Source organism: Propithecus coquereli, unplaced genomic scaffold (genome assembly GCF_000956105.1).
Source record: "Propithecus coquereli isolate 6110/MARCELLA unplaced genomic scaffold, Pcoq_1.0 Scaffold789, whole genome shotgun sequence".
NCBI lineage: Eukaryota > Metazoa > Chordata > Mammalia > Primates > Indriidae > Propithecus > Propithecus coquereli.
Genome location: NW_012154051.1, coordinates 314027 through 329621, shown reverse-complemented (window position 1 = coordinate 329621; position 15595 = coordinate 314027). Strand labels below are relative to the sequence as shown.

At 42.5% G+C, this 15595-nt stretch overlaps 1 protein-coding gene across 1 annotated transcript in view; it reads left to right on the top strand.

The window, feature by feature from the left end:
- Positions 1-212: 212 nt before the first annotated feature.
- The window catches only part of FBXW8 (F-box and WD repeat domain containing 8), a 111678-nt gene continuing 96295 nt past the window's right edge, over positions 213-15595 (top strand). Inside the window, exons 1-2 of the mRNA XM_012662900.1 lie at positions 213-626; positions 14364-14468. Coding sequence (XP_012518354.1) covers positions 306-626; positions 14364-14468 — 426 coding nt within the window. The 5' untranslated portion in view covers positions 213-305. The remainder of the gene's footprint in view (positions 627-14363; positions 14469-15595) is intronic.

Genomic DNA, 15595 nt, shown 5'->3' with positions numbered 1-15595 from the left:
TGCATGTTTGCTGAAGAAGGAACAGTGCTTGCCGCACAGACTGAGTTTGGCAAAAGTCACAGGCAGGAGGGAAGACCAGGTGAAGAGTCGGGGCACAGATTCCGGCCTTGGGCTCCGCAAATTCGGAGCAGCCAAGCGCGCGAACGGGCCGGGCGGGGGGGCGTGGCGGGGGCGTTGCCGTCCGGCCGGAACTCAAGAGCCGCGGCGGCGGTGGTTTCCGGCCGCGGCGGAAATTTCCCGCGGAGGGACTGTCCCGTGGCACCCGGAGGGGCTAAGGAGAACCTGGATCCCCGGGAGCGGCAACGATGGACGACCACAGCCTGGAGGAGTTCCGTCGGCGCTGGCAGGAGGAGCTGGCGCAGGCCCAGGCGCTGAGGAAGCGGCGACGGCCCGAGGCTGCCGAGCGGCGGGCGAGGAGGCCAGAGGTGGCTCCCGGGCGCGGCGAGCAGGCCTCAGGGTACCTGGCACTGGCTCAGGGCCTCCTGGAGGGCGCGGGGCGTCCCCCGGCGACGCGGGCAACTCGGGCCGAGAGGCAGGACGCGGCGAGCCGTTCCCGCTCTCCTCCAGCTCGCGAGGGCGGCGCTGGGGGCGGAGAGCAGCTGGTGGACCAGCTCATCCGCGACCTGGTGAGTGGCCGTCGCCTTCTGCCCAGGCCTTGGCCGCCCCCCCGCAATACAAATCCCTGCGATAAGTTGGAAAGTAACTCCTTGTGCCACCAGTTGTCGGAGAAAATGAGTAGACATACACACACACCTGTGTTTGTGCATGGCTAGGGTATCTCTGGAAGTAGTGGTTCTCAACCGGGAGCGATTTTGTCCCCCAGATTTGACATTTTGGGGTGGCTCAACGAGTGTGTGTGTGCTGCTGGGCATATAATAGAGGTCAGGGGTGCTCGTGAACAGCTTACAGCGCACAGGACAGCACCCACAAAAAATTATCCAACCCAGAATGTTAATAAGTATGAGGTTGACGGTCCTGTTTTTGGATGATACCTAAGCTTTGAACAAAGGTTGCTTTTGAAAAGGTGGACCCAGGTAATTGATAGGAAGAAATTTTAACTTGTCTTTTTATATTGTTTGTACTATTTAATTTTTTAACTGTATATATTTTTAAAAAACTAAAACAGTAAAAAAGGGAAAACGAGGAAAAGTCCTTTGGACACTATCGTTAGTGTAGAGTTTTTTTATCTTTTTGTGCAGCATGGATCCCTTGGAGAATCTTGGGGTCCTCTCTCCACTAAAAATAGCCCCCTTCGCAAGGTTGGTAAAATCAAGATCACCTGAAATGCATCCCTGATTCCCAGGTTAAAATTAGGACAAGACAGCTGGTTTTAACAGTTTGTTTTGTAACTTCTTTTTTTTTGAGACAGCCTTGCTCTGTCACCCAGGCTGGAGTGAAGTGGCGGCGTCATAGCTCACTGCAACCTCAAATTCCTGGGCTTAAGGGATCGTCCTGCCTCAGCCTCCCTAGTAGCTGGGACTACGGGTGCATGCCACCACGCCCTACTAATTTTTCTATTTTTTGTAGAGACAGGGTCTCGTTCTTGATTAGGCTGGTCTCAAACTCCTGAGCTCAAGTGATCCTCCTGCCTCAGCCTCCCAGAGTTTGATTTAAATTAGGCTCAAAGGAAACCCCTACAGCTTTCCAACTAGGAGTAATTCTTTAAGTGGCAAATTGTTTCAAGAAACAATTGTGTATTTTATGTAATATGTAGTTTTATTCAAATAACAATAGGCGCTATTTGAGTTTTTATGAAGTGCCTGGTCCTGTGTGCTGCCTTAATTCTAATACAACAATCCTCTGAGGTAGGTTCTAACTCTCCTTTTTAGAAATAAACTCAGATTTTCTGTCATTTGCCCGTGGTTACCCAGCGGATGGATTCTGGGTATTGAATTTGGGCCCAGGTGTTTTGGACTCTAAATTTCACCAAGTGAAAACTTGAGTTGGCATAAGAAGCACCTGAGGTCTTGTTAAAATACAGGTGGGCCTTCCCCAGACCTGCTGAGTCAATTGCCAGGGGAGGGGTCCAGAAATCTGATTGAAATCATCAACTGGGTTTCAGGCATTGTACTCTACTATCTAGCCTCCTGTGGTTTAAGGTCCTCATTCTTGATGGTTTTCAGCTGTAACACTTCTGAGGGAGGCATGGATACCAAAAATAATGGAGAAGTAAATCAAGTACAGTGGTCCTTTGAGCAATGTGAGGGTTAGGAGTCATGACCTCCCCTCCAGTCGAAGATCTGCGTGTAACTTTTGACCCCCCCAAAACTTAACAACTAATAGCCTACTGTTGACCAGAAACCTTAGTGATAACATTAACAGTTGGTTAACACATATTTTGTATGTTATATGTGTTACATCTTGTATTCTTACAATAAGCTAGAGAAAAAATGTTAATCATGAGAAAATATATTGACTATTTGTTAAATGGAAGTGGCTCACCATAAAGGTCGTCATCCTTGTCACCTTCATGCTGAGTAGCCTGAGGAGGAAGGGGCAAACACAGTGCAACTTTTATTGGAAAAAATCTGCATGTAAGTGGACCCACGCAGTTCAAGCCCATGTTCAAGGGTCAACTGTATTGTGAAAATGGAGGAGACCTGTCTGCTGAAGGATCTGGGGGCATATTAAAATCCGTTTCATATTTAGTTGGATAAAGCCTACCCTGTCTCCCTGGAATGCACTGTCTCTGCCCCATTCAGAATCACCGCATTAGGTGTTACTAGGCTGTGCTGTGAGCAACGTCCAATCTCTGGGGCACTTCTTCTTAAAAATACTTTGCAATCATTAGTAATACTGCTGTAAATAAAGTAGTAATATATGGTTACTTTCTCTTTGGTACTATTTTAAGGGTTCAAAGACATTTTCTTCTTCAGTTCTCCAGAACAGCCTTCTCCAGTGGCCATTTTCAACCCCATCTGGTAGGTGAACATTAGGAAAGTAACTGATTTTTTAAGAGACACTAAACCTACCCAGTATGTTCAGTCTGAGAAATGCTGGTAAAATTTATAGAAGAGGCTTGAATTCCTATGTCAATGGCTGCAAGCCCCAAAGCCCACAGGGGTCAGGCAGTTAATGCAGGTGAGTGAAGTAGGCTAGGTGTTGTATATTGGGTCCTTTTTTCCCGGCTCATCAGGTGTTAATCTTTTTCAGATTCCACCCATAGTTTTATGGTTCGTTTCATAGTGGCAACCATTCTTTTGGTCACATTAAACATGTCAGTGTACGAAATGTCTTGAAACATGGCTCTCTTGGTTTGGTTTTCCCACTTTTTAAAATTTTTTTCTGATCTATTGAAGTGTGAAAATCATAAATGTATAGCTCAACTAATTTTCAAGTGTACATATCTGTGTAAGCAGCACCCAGGTCACAGAACAGCATGTCAGAACCCCACCCCCACCCCATGTTCTCTTCTGCTCAGTGGTAGCCACTCACCTGACTTCTATCCACATTTTAATTCATCTGCTTTTGAACTATATATAAGTGGAACCATACAGCACATATTCTTTTGTGTCTGGATTCTTGCGTATAGCATTATCTGTGAGATTGATCCTTATGAATGTACCACATTTTATTGTTGATGTGCATTATTGCTAATTTGTTAGTAGCCAGTTTGGGGCTGTCAGTAGTGCCACTGTGAATGTTTTGTACATCTTTTGGAACGTGTACACATTTTTCCTCAGTATTCACCTGGGAGTGGAATTGCTGAGTCCTAAGATGTGCCTATATCAGCCTTGGTAAATGTTGAAAGTTTTCCAAAGTGGTTGTACTGGTTTTTTCACTTTTGATGGTAACTCTAGTATGTGGAATATAGTATTTCACTTTCTTTGTTATCATAAATAAAACACCCAACTGAAATGACATAAAGCAGCTGTACTTGGTCCAGCATGGGCGAGCTGATAGGAAATGACAAAGTGGGAAATACATGCTATGGCTGGGCTAAAGGTGGTAGCCACTGCCCATGTTAGCTGGTTGTTGCCATGTAGGAATGTGGTCCTGTGTTGTAAGACCTCTAGATTTTTTAAAAATTGAGAATATGTATTTTTATGTTGACTCTTCAGTTTTTGCTGCATAAAAAAACCACCCCAAAACTTTGGATTAAAATAGCCACTATTAGCTCACCATTTTGCGTGGTGGCAGTTTCAACTGGGTATGGGTGAGGTCACACATTTGAAGTTAACTGCTGGTCACCTAGGCAGCTCTGCTTCTGGGAGTTGGCTGGTTGGCTGTGTGTGTGTGTGTGTGTGTCTCTCTCTTTGTATGGGTAGATGTGTGTCTGGGTTATGAGTCTCTTGTCATCCAGCAACTTAGCCCCACGTGGTCCTTCTACGTGTTTTGAGAACAGCAAGAGGGCAAGCCCCAATGCCCAGGTGCTTTTGAAGTCTCATTATAGAGAGGGGAATGGAAGACAGTGTTATTGTCACATTGTGTAAAGCAAGTCATATGGCCAACCCCAGAGTCAGTATGGACTTACCCAAGTGCCTGGATTCAGGAAGGCATGACCAAGTTAGGGACTGTCACTACAATCTACCCCACAGACTCTTCTCATTTTTAATTGTTGGTAACTAATACCAAAAAATTAATCACATTTTAGGTGTTAACACTGCAGGTTAAAACCGTTCTGTGGGCTGGATCGGCCTGGGGTCACCAGTTTGTGATCTTTGCCTTGTGTCTTCCCCCAAATCCTTGCTTGATCCATGGGTGACCCCTGAAAGGAAGATTTTGTTCCATTTGGAACATCCCAGAAACTCTACTTACAGGCTGATCCGGTTGACGTGAAAGGGAAATAAAAATCTGGTGCTACCTTCTAACACTCTTCTCCAATCTTTGGCACACCCTTGTATTAATATTAGTGCATCCTGTTGTATTTTTGGTGTCATATCTTCCAGAGTTTTCAGCGTCATCACTAGAGTGAGAACAACTAATAAGTTAGCAATCAAGAGTTAAGTTGCCTTTTGATGGGTAGGTGAACAGCACTGTCTCGGATGGTCCTCTGGCTGGGTATAGGCCAGCACCTTTGATGAACAGGCACAACTGAAATGAAAACTTAGAAATGACCCCTCCTGAGCTGCCTCTTTTATGAAGCTTTTAATAATAGTACTTAGCAGCCATTTCTTTTTAGGTAATAGGTTAGGAATACATAAATTGGCACTTGATGATAGTCTTAGTAGGTAGTTAAACTAGTGAAAGAAATGTCACACCCGTGGTCACAATTACAGAGGCATAGGCACTTTCTCTTTCTTTTGCCTTCCATTCCTTTCTCTGTAAACTGAGGCTTCTTGGAGATAGTGGAGCCACCTGAGTATAGTTGCAAGTAGGCTGCCGCCTTCAGCGTGGTGGTTGTAATATACAGTTGCTTGGTTCCATTTTTATTTTAGGCGGTGTATCAGGACTCTTGGCTGCAAGCAACAGGTACCCCACTCAAACTGGCTTAAAAAAACCAAAACTGGAATCTATTAATTCATGTAACTGAAAATTCCAGGTGGTAGTGCTTGTTGTGAGTGTTTACATAATATAACTAGAAATCTCTCTTCCTCTTAGTCCTGCTTTCCTTTCGTTGGCTTTATTCACAGGCAAGCTCTCCTCTTGAGGACAAAGTGGTTACCAGCAGCTCCAGTCTTACGTTCTATCAGCCTAGCAACTCAGGGGAAAGAGAGCAAAAGTCGTGAACCTAAATTCCTGTTGGTCCAAACTGGGTCATGTGTCCATCTTTAAGCCAATTACTGATTCAAATTGGCCAGACTTGTATCCATTGCCCACTCCTGAAGAGAAGGGTGGGGTTAGCCCCACCTAAATCATGTTGGTTAAGAGTGGGAGGGGGGTGGTTTCCTAAAGAAGAGAGAATGGACGTTAGGCAGGAAACAACAGCAATAACAGACGTCCACTTTAGGTGGGCATTGGAAGCAGCACTAACTGTGGGACTGCATTAGTCCCCCCATTATCTGCGGGAGATACATGCCAAGTGCCCCAGTGGGTGCTTGAAACCACAGATGGTACCTAATCCTATATATGTTTTTTCGTATACATACATACCTATAATAAAGTTTAATTTGTAAACTAAGAGATTAAACAACAGTAATAAAATAGAACAATTATTAATACAAAAATATACTGCAATAAAAGTTATGTGAATGTGGTCTCCAAATATTGTACTGTACCATGAATAGCTGAAACTGTGGAAAGTAAAACTGTGAATAAGGATACTGTGTTTCTTGTTCATCTGCCATATTAGGTGCTGGAGAATCAGCCTTAAACAGAATGGACAGAATCCCTGTCCTCAGAGAGCCTAGGGTCTTTTCTCTTTTAACTAAAAGAATGACATCAATGAAGGCAGGACAGCCCCAGTTACAGGTCTGGGCTCTGGAGTCAGTAGACCCGAGTTCAGATTCAGGCTCTGCTGTTGGCTAGCTGTTTGACCTTGGGCAAGTTAACTCACCCTGTCTTACCCTGTCAAGTGAGGGTGATGCTAGTGCCCATATTGTGAAGAGGCAGTGAAATAAGACATGGAACTTACTTAGCACCAGCCTGGCATGCCGTAAGCAGCTAATAAATTTAAGCTGGTACTATTATTAGTACTGCAGAAAAGTTCACCATGTTATTTCACTTCCTATTTACTAAAACTTACCCCTGATACGCTCCTAGCTTCCCCACCTCTTGGATTGGGGATTCCTGGAGGACAGGATCTGTTGTCTTACTTACTCTTCTACCCCCACCTGTCTTACTGGTGCAATAGGGGCCCTGTCTACATTCGTGGAGTTGAAATAACAGCAGAATTGCTGCTTCTAACAGCAATGTTATAAAGAGGCTGGTTGTTAAAACCCTTGTGAACATTCCAAGCATCCTTCAAGGTTAAGATTTGGGGTTTCAGGCTTGCAAAAAGTTTTAATATTACTGGACACTATTTATCACTCATCTCTGTCAATGTTTAACCTGTCAGAGCCTGCATCTGTGTTGCCAACAAGATCAATTTAATGGCTTAACTTGTTTTTTTTTTTTTCTTGAGACAGGGTCTTGCTCTCTTGCTGGGGCTAGAGTGCCCTGGCATCCACCTAGCTCACTGCAAGCTCAAGTGATGCTCCTGCCTCAGCCTCTTGAGTAGCTGGGACTGCAGGCATGTGCCACCATGCCTGGCTAATTTTTTCCATTTTTAGAAGAGAGACAGGGGTCTCGCTCTTGCTCAGGCTTGTCTTGAACTTCTGAGCTCAAGTGATCCTCCCATCTTGGCCTCCCAGAATGCTAGGATTACAGGTGTGTGTGTGTGTTTAAAGAGATGGGGTCTTTTTCTGTTGCTCAGGCTGGAGTGCAGTGGGTGATCATAGCTTACTGTAACCTCGAATTCCTGGGCTCAAGTGATCCTCCCATCTCAGCCTCCTGAATAGCTAGAGCTATAGTTGGGAAAACCACACTTAGCTAGTTTTTACAAAAGTTTTTTTATTTTTAGAGATGGGGAGGGGGTCTCACTTTGTTGCCCACGCTGATCGTGAACTCCTGGCTTCAAGTGATCCTCTTGCCTCAGCCTCCCAAAGTGCTGGGGATTACAGGCGTGAGCCACTGCGCCCAAGCATTACCACCTGGATTTGCACAGACAAATCCACACCCCTCTGGGATCTGGACCTTCTCTCCCCGTTTTCTCTCCTGGCTGTGTCCTAAAGCGCTGATCTCAGTTTAGACTAAAAGGGGGCTTTTAAAGCAGAGGTCCAGCCTGTTTTGTTTCACGCTAACTTCCTTCACTGCCACACCCAGCCTCCTGGGACCCCCTCAGCACTGGCTCCCCCAGTCCTTTATTCTGGCATTCTCTCCCTCCCTTGCCAGAGTCCCCAGGGGAATGAGAATGTGTCTTGAAGATGGAAAGCTTATTCCTGTTTTTTTAAAAAAAAAAAAAAAGATAAATCCCATGGACATTTATTGTGCGTCTACTGTGTGTAATGCACTGGGCTGGTTAGATTCTGTAGAGTAATAGTTCAGTTATATCATCCACACATGCAGTCAACAGATTTTTATTGAATACCTTTTGCTCTTCCTCACAGCTGGGCATGGGGATTAGATTAAATGTTAAGAGATAAATTGGCTTTTTGTGGACTGCTTGGGAGCTTAACCACTCTTTATAGCATTGTTTCTTTGGAGAAATGATTTCCAAGTTCTAAATAGCCAGCTTACTAATGAACTTTGGAATACCTCAGGGGACTATCTATATTGCCTTTTGTAGTCTCCCATATTTATTCCATTTTACATGATGGTGACTTACCTCTATAAAAGATTTTAGCTCTTTGAATGTAGACGCCATTTCTCGTACATTTGCTAACAGCACCTCCCTCCCTCCAGTCCCTGGCGTGACCCTGAATTCAGATAGTGTTTTGAACATAAATTATTTAAAAAATGTATTGCTTTGCCATGTCTGTAAAAATATTGAATGCTCACTGTAGAAATACTTAGGAAATTCAGCAGAATAGAAAGAAGAAAACAAAAATCGCTCAATGTCATTGCTCAAAGGCTACCACCGTCAATGTGTTGGTATTTCTGACATTTCGTTCTTTGTGCATTTTGAGACAAATTGGGGATCGTAAACAGATGCCTGATTATCTTGACAGCGTTTCAGACTTTTTCCCCCCAGCCAACCAATTTTTTTGGCCTTAAAGAAGATAAAAGTGAAACTGGAACTCATCCATTCCCTTTGGTTGAAATTGCATGGGTCTGCTCTGCTCAGCTTTTGCAGTATGTGGAAAGTTGAGATAAACTTGAGAAGAGAGTCTCCTTTCAGTCACAGATTTAATAGAAATGGTATTACAGATCTCTTATTTGAACTCGAGGTGCTTTTCTCGGTTTCTGAAAACACCACCTAGAGAGATCTTTCATGTTCTCTTTGCCCTGGAGGTGTACATTGGGAACAAAAACCATAAGTCAGTTTCTTTACTTTTTACTGATTTGGCTCTTAGTAATTATCCCTTCTTCTGTTAAACAAGAGAAGACAGATTAAATTTCTAACAGTAAGGCAAAAAACCAATCCATTTACAGAATTAGTCTTACATTAGCACATAGGAGTACAAATCAGCCTCCCTGGGGATGGATCTATTTGCAATTTCTCTCAGCATTTTTGGAGTAAGTCCAGTAGACTTTGGGAAAATCTAGTGTTCACTGACTTCAAATTAACAAAGTAATATGACCCCTTTGTGTGGGTTTTTTTTGCTTGATTAGGAAAGAGGGGATGGATTGATTTTTATATCTGCCTGTGATTTAGGGTTGTGGTTCTCAACTTTTAATGGACTTGAGGATCCCCTGAGAAAGATGTTTAAGCAGTAGATCTGGAAATTTGGTGGGAACCTGAGCACTTCTTTTTTTTTTTTTTTTTTTTTTTAACTACACAGGTGATTTTGATGTTTAACACAGGACAAGAGTCACCAATACTGATAGAGAATCATTATCTGAGTCATTGTCAAGGAATTAAAAGCCAGGTTGTATGTTATGAAAAAGATACTTTTCTTTAAATTTGAAGGAATGTTAATACTTTGAATTTACTGGTCTTCTGTAGAGTAAATTTGTCTGGTCTCACATTGCTGGGTGCCGTTAAATTGCTATAAAATTATTCTCTCTAAACATTGTAGTGACACTGATATTTTTATAGTGTGACCGAGTTTCCCTATATTAATATTTCCAATGCCTTTAATTTCTTCCTTCTTGAAATATATTTATTTCTGAAATGCCAAGTTATCCATTTTCGTGTTTTTAAGTCAATATAGAGTCAGATTAATGTGGCCCATAACTTTGGATGGCTGTGTGCTTTACAACAGTCTAGGTGGCTGAAGTCTGATAGCATCTTTTATCTATTTTTATTATTTTTAATTGCGGTATTATAATTGTACTTATTTATGGGGTACAGTGTGACATTTCAATAAATGTATACAATGTGTAATGATCAAATCAGGGTAATTAGCATATCCATCACCTCAAACATTTTTTATGTGTATTGGGAACATCTGTTAGAAACAAGGTATTTCTCTGCACACTAGTAGCAAGTAGTGTTTTTTACCTGCATTTGTGAACTGTGGGAAGTACCAGATCAGAGTGCTTAAGACATTCTGCTGCTGCTACAGTATTAGGATTTATGTGGTTACCAGGCTACAGCCTTTGTCCAGGATGTGGTTTCATATTCTTGTGAAATCATGCCTACCTATATAAAAAAGTTATGTTTTCAAACATGTTCGTAACTCTGTCTTTTATAAGGTGTTTCCCAAATGATATGTTACTAATAACAAACTGAAGTTTATGAATCATTTACTTATCCTTGAATTTACTCTATTTTGTTGGCTGGCTGGCTGGTTGGCTGGCTGGCTGTCTGTCTGTCTGTCTGTGTAATAACATCACTCTCAATTACCTGCATTCCAGTATGCCTCCTTCAGAGGGAAGTAGGCTATCTAGACTAATGTCTCTGGTGTTGTGCATAGGAACCCTTGGGAATGTATTGAACACAGGACTATCATGGGTCACATCTGTGGTTTTGGTAAAAAGGTTGGACTTTGCACAAAACAGACTCTGAGATGGAGATTTGCATGTAGGTGCTTTAGTGGGTCAGCCTTTCAGAGAGGTCCCGAATTGAGGCAGGGGGGCCAGGCCTTTGTGCCCAGTCATTGACTAGGCATTGAGTGTAGGCTGCCCACGGGGAGGGGATGTAACTTGGACAAAGCAGCTTGTTTGGCCAAAGGCAATGCCTAGGAAGGGACTCAGCTATGAGTCAATAGCATGCAGCATTTTCATCCAGGGGCATCAGTGTCTGGGACCTAAAGTGGGGATCCGAGTGACCTGCTACAGCATCCACTACAAGAGCCATTGATAGAATGTCTTGCCAAAATTATTCCAAGTGTGCAGCATGAAATGTCAGCATTTGGTCTCCTGACCTCATGAGTCTACATCTTTCTTAAGATGTGGATCTTCTTTTAGTATATTGGTTTCTTTTTTTTTCCCTCTGCCATTTCCCAGCCAGTGGTTAGCAACAGGGAAGGTCATTTACATGGAAATCTGGGACTTGTTCTGTTTTGGATTTTAGATCATAATTGTAAGAGCACAATGATTGGGGGGGAAAAAAAAGGTTGGCTGTGTAATGTTGGCATTTACATAATTACAATTCAGTGCTTTGAAACAGTGGTTACCTTCCAGAACTTTCAAATAGTCAAGAACCATCACAGTACGTGCATTAATTAACAGTGATCCAGTGTGGAGTCTCATTTTATTCTTAATAGCATTTGTCTGTTTTACAGATGAGGAACCCCAGAATGCGTTTAGCCCAGTCGCTTGGCTGGTAAGGTGGCAGAACAGGTTTATCAGTTTCAATCTTTGCTCTCAATCAGTTTGAACTGTGCTGTGCTGTATCTCAGAGATTGTGGTGGTTGGGATCAAGATACGGTGGCAGGGCTGGGGTTATGCTAAGACAGAGCCATTATTATCTTCCAGGGTGAGGATGGAGAATAGGCCAACTGAACAGGCAAAAGCTGGAAGGCTCCTGCGACTAGAAGTGTGACTTTTCTGCACCAGAATAACTAAAAACAAAGCAGATGCTGTCTCGTGCCTCATCAGAGTTGTGTCAAGTTCAGAAACCAGTTCATATGGAGTCCTGAATGGGACCAATTGAAGAAAGCAATGCCTGGCAAGTCTCTAACAGTGAAAAGCTAAATGAAACTTCAGTTTCAGTGAGTGCAGGCTTTTCTTTGACTTTGTTCTAGTTGTATGAGGATAAGGAACATTATTCTCTTGTTTCTTTACCGAGTAGGTAAAGTAGGCCAATCTCTCCATTTCACGAAATCAAAATAATCCCACAGAGAAAGCAGTAGGAAGTTCAGTTTTGCAGATGAACATCTTGCCTTGTGTGCAGCTTTCCTTGACAGGCAGTGACTCCCTCCAGTGTTGTGTTGAGGAGTCTCAAGTTGTATCTGGATTGAGAGAGAAAGTGATGCCTCTTTTTCTTGATGAGTGAAGCCAGTTAGTTGTGTGAGGAGACCTAGCCTGACATTAGACCAATGACTCTCCATTGTTTTTTTAGGCACGGACCCTGTGTCTTCTAATTGAACTTGCAGATTTTTTTTTCCTGTTTTTTTCTTTATGGCCAACATTTCTCTCCTGATTTAACATTCTGTTCCTTCTTTGCCCACAGAGAGCTGTCAGCTCTTTTTCTCTTTTCCTCTAGAGATCCTTTTTGGCCTTCCTATTTAACTTTGCACTGTTTTCGTAGTTGAATACCACATTTCCTTCTTATGCTCTGGATTAATTTTTAATCCTGAGATGCCTAGATGAATAGAAGCATGATTCCAGAAAAATCTTTAGCCTGAGTCTTTTTTTTCCTTTTTTTTTTTATTTCAGCATGTTATGGGGGTACAGATGATTAGGTTACGTATGATGCCCTTACCCTCCCTCCCCCCCAAGTCCAAGCTTCAAGTGTGTCCATTCCCCCGGAGGTGCGCATCCCACTCATTGTTTGTGCATATGCCTGTCCCCTCCTCCCTCTCCATGCCCGACATCTAATACATGTTATTCTTATATGTGCACTTAAATGTTGATCAGCTAATACCAGTTTGATGGTGAGTACATGTGGTGCTTGTTTTTCCATTCTTGGGATACCTCACTTAGTAGAATGTGTTCCAGCGCTTTCCAGGAGTATATAAGAGGTGCTATATCACCATTGTTTCTTAAAGCTGAATAGTACTCCATGGTATACATATACCACAGTTTATTAATCCACTCATGTATCGATGGACACTTGGGTTGTTTCCACATCTTTGCAATTGTGAATTGTGCTGCTATGAACATTCGAGTGCAGGTGTCTTTTTCATAGAGCCACTTTTGCTCTTTTGGGTAGATGCCCAGTAATGGGATTGCTGGGTCAAATGGTAGTTCTACTTGTATCTCTTTAAGGTATCTCCATATTGCTTTCCGCAGAGGTTGCACTAATTTGCAGTCCCACCAGCAGTGTATGAGTGTTCCTACCTCTCCGCATCCACGCCAACATTTATTGTTTTGGGTCTTTTTGATAAAGGCCAGTCTCACTGGAGATAGGTGATATCTCATTGTGGTTTTGATTTGCATTTGCCTGATCATTAGAGATGTTGAGCATTTTTTCATATGTTTTTTGGCCATTATTCTGTCTTCTTTTGCAAAGTTTCTGTTCATATCCTTTGCCCACTTTTTGATAGGGCTGTTTGATTTTTTCTTGCTGATTTTTCTGAGTTCTAAATAGATTCTGGTTACCCTGAGTCTTGATAGGGTCTAAATCAGTGCTCATATTCCCTTAAAAATGCTGAGACTGTTTTCTAGTTTGAGACTACAGCCTTGCGATACATAAGACTGTTGTGTTTGAGTGGTGAATAACAATTTTTTTGAAACCAATAAGTCATTGATGTCAGTCAAAGCTTATTAAAAATGAATTTTATTAAGCAAGTTCTATTGGGACAAAGAATGCAGCTTTCCCTAGCTTTGCAGCAGCACATACCAAAGTGAGCCTTGGCAGGTGGATTTGGGAACAGGCAGAGAGGTACGTATGCACACTTGCCTTTTTTCTGTTTCACACTCATATTTCTTTGTGCTACCAGGATCGTCATGACAGCCTTATCTCTCAAGTAAAGCCTGTTACCTCATCTCTAATTGCTTATCCAAAGGCAGGCGAGCTCTAATTTCTCTGCATTAATAAATGACACCAAAGAAGAACTGCTTTGTTTGCACTGGCTCACTCAGGTTAACCAGCCTAAGCCCCTGAGAGCATTGGGAAACCTTGTTCTTCTCCAGGGCCAAGGAGAGATGGTGTTCGCCATCTCAATCAAGAGCAGCGTTCCATTTATTTACTTTTTGCTCATGGTCACAGCCCTATTCTTTTCCTGATGAAAACCTTTTAGTGACCTCGGGCAGCATTTCTCCAGCTGTGGGTGCTCACTCCTTCCAAGTTGGGAGTATAGTGGTTTTCCTGGGAGGAGAGGTGGCCTCTTTGATTTCAAGGCTCACTTTCTTGGCCACCTGCTGCTCACCTTTCCATAGAAGGCAGGAGGCTTCCCACAAACCTTTGCACTGATTCCTGTGGTGTACCCCAGGATGTAAGATAGCACCCCTGCTTCTCCTTTTGAAGCATTATGGGAAACAGTCATGTGGATTTCATAAGTGAATGTGAGGAGGGGTGGTTTGGGGGTTAGAGAATTGAGAGTGGCTGGCAAGTTCTGAATTAGTTCCATGATTACTCCATGAAAAAGTGAGACCACTTTTTTCCTGGGAAACAGCTTCATCTCCCTTGTCACCATCTAAGAATATCCCTGGTCATTTACGGGGCCTGTAAATACGAATTATTTTCGTATCTCAGAATCATAAACTTATTTCCTTTCTTTTTTTCTCCTCAGAATGAAATGGATGATGTGCCCTTCTTTGATATCCAACTGCCTTATGAATTGGCAATCAATATATTTCAGTATCTGGACAGGAAAGAACTAGGAAGGTGTGCACAGGTAAGCTGTCATTAACAGATGTTCAAGATTTTCCTAAATGTGTGATTGAAGTATAGGAAGGTACTGGGTAACAGAAATTTGCTTTACAGAATCAATGAATTGGTTAGGAAATTTACTTGAAGGAAAGCAACCTTGACCTTAAAGGGTGGTGTTCCACATCACCACTTGGTGTGTATCTTTCTGTGACCGTCTACTCAAGAGCTCTCTTCTCCTGCAGTCTGAGTTACGGCTGACCTGTGGCAGCATGCTAGAGGCTGACAGCTTTGTGCTCAGCTTTTATTGAGCTTGCCTGTGCTGTTAATGTTCTCACAGTTTTAATGCAAAGATGTGAACTCTTGGTTAAATCAAGCCAATTGTTAGGTCGCTAGCTGAGGGTCAGCTCGGGGACAGAACAGTGAAGTCATATTTTAGGTGTACAGGCCAAATTACCATTTACACACCAGACTCCCACTCAGTGAGGTGTAACGTGCGTGAGAACTGAGACTCACTGAGGGAATTGCAGATCAGCGTCACCCATCTCGTGCTCACTCTGGGACATATGCCTGTGGAGTGGAATGGTGAGATATGTCATTTAGGCCAGACCTCATTGTGTGTACGAATCATGGGGGAATCTCGATAAAAAGTAAATCTGGATTCAGGAGGTCTGGGGTGGGGCCTGATAGTCTACATTTCTAACCAGGTGATGTGAATGTGGCCCTGGCCACACTTGTAGAGGCAAAGGTTTTTATGCCATTAAAATTGTTCTCTTCTTGTCTTTTTGGCCAAGAGTGTATAATTAATTTTTCTTCTTTAAAAAATATATTTTATTGTTTTACATTGACAAGTAAAAACTATATATATTTATTGTGTACAGCATGATGTTTTTAAATATGTATGCATTGTGAACTGGCTCAATCAAACTAATTAACATGTATATTACCTCACATATCATTTTTTGTAGTGAGAACACTTAAAATCTACTCTTACTGATATTCAAGTATAGACACAAACACACACACACACCCACGCATATAGAAAAAAATTTTCAAGTATACATTATTAACTGTAGTAACCATATTGTACAGTAGAACTCTTGAACTTATTCCTCCTGTCAAACTAATTAACATGTATATTACCTCACATTTCAT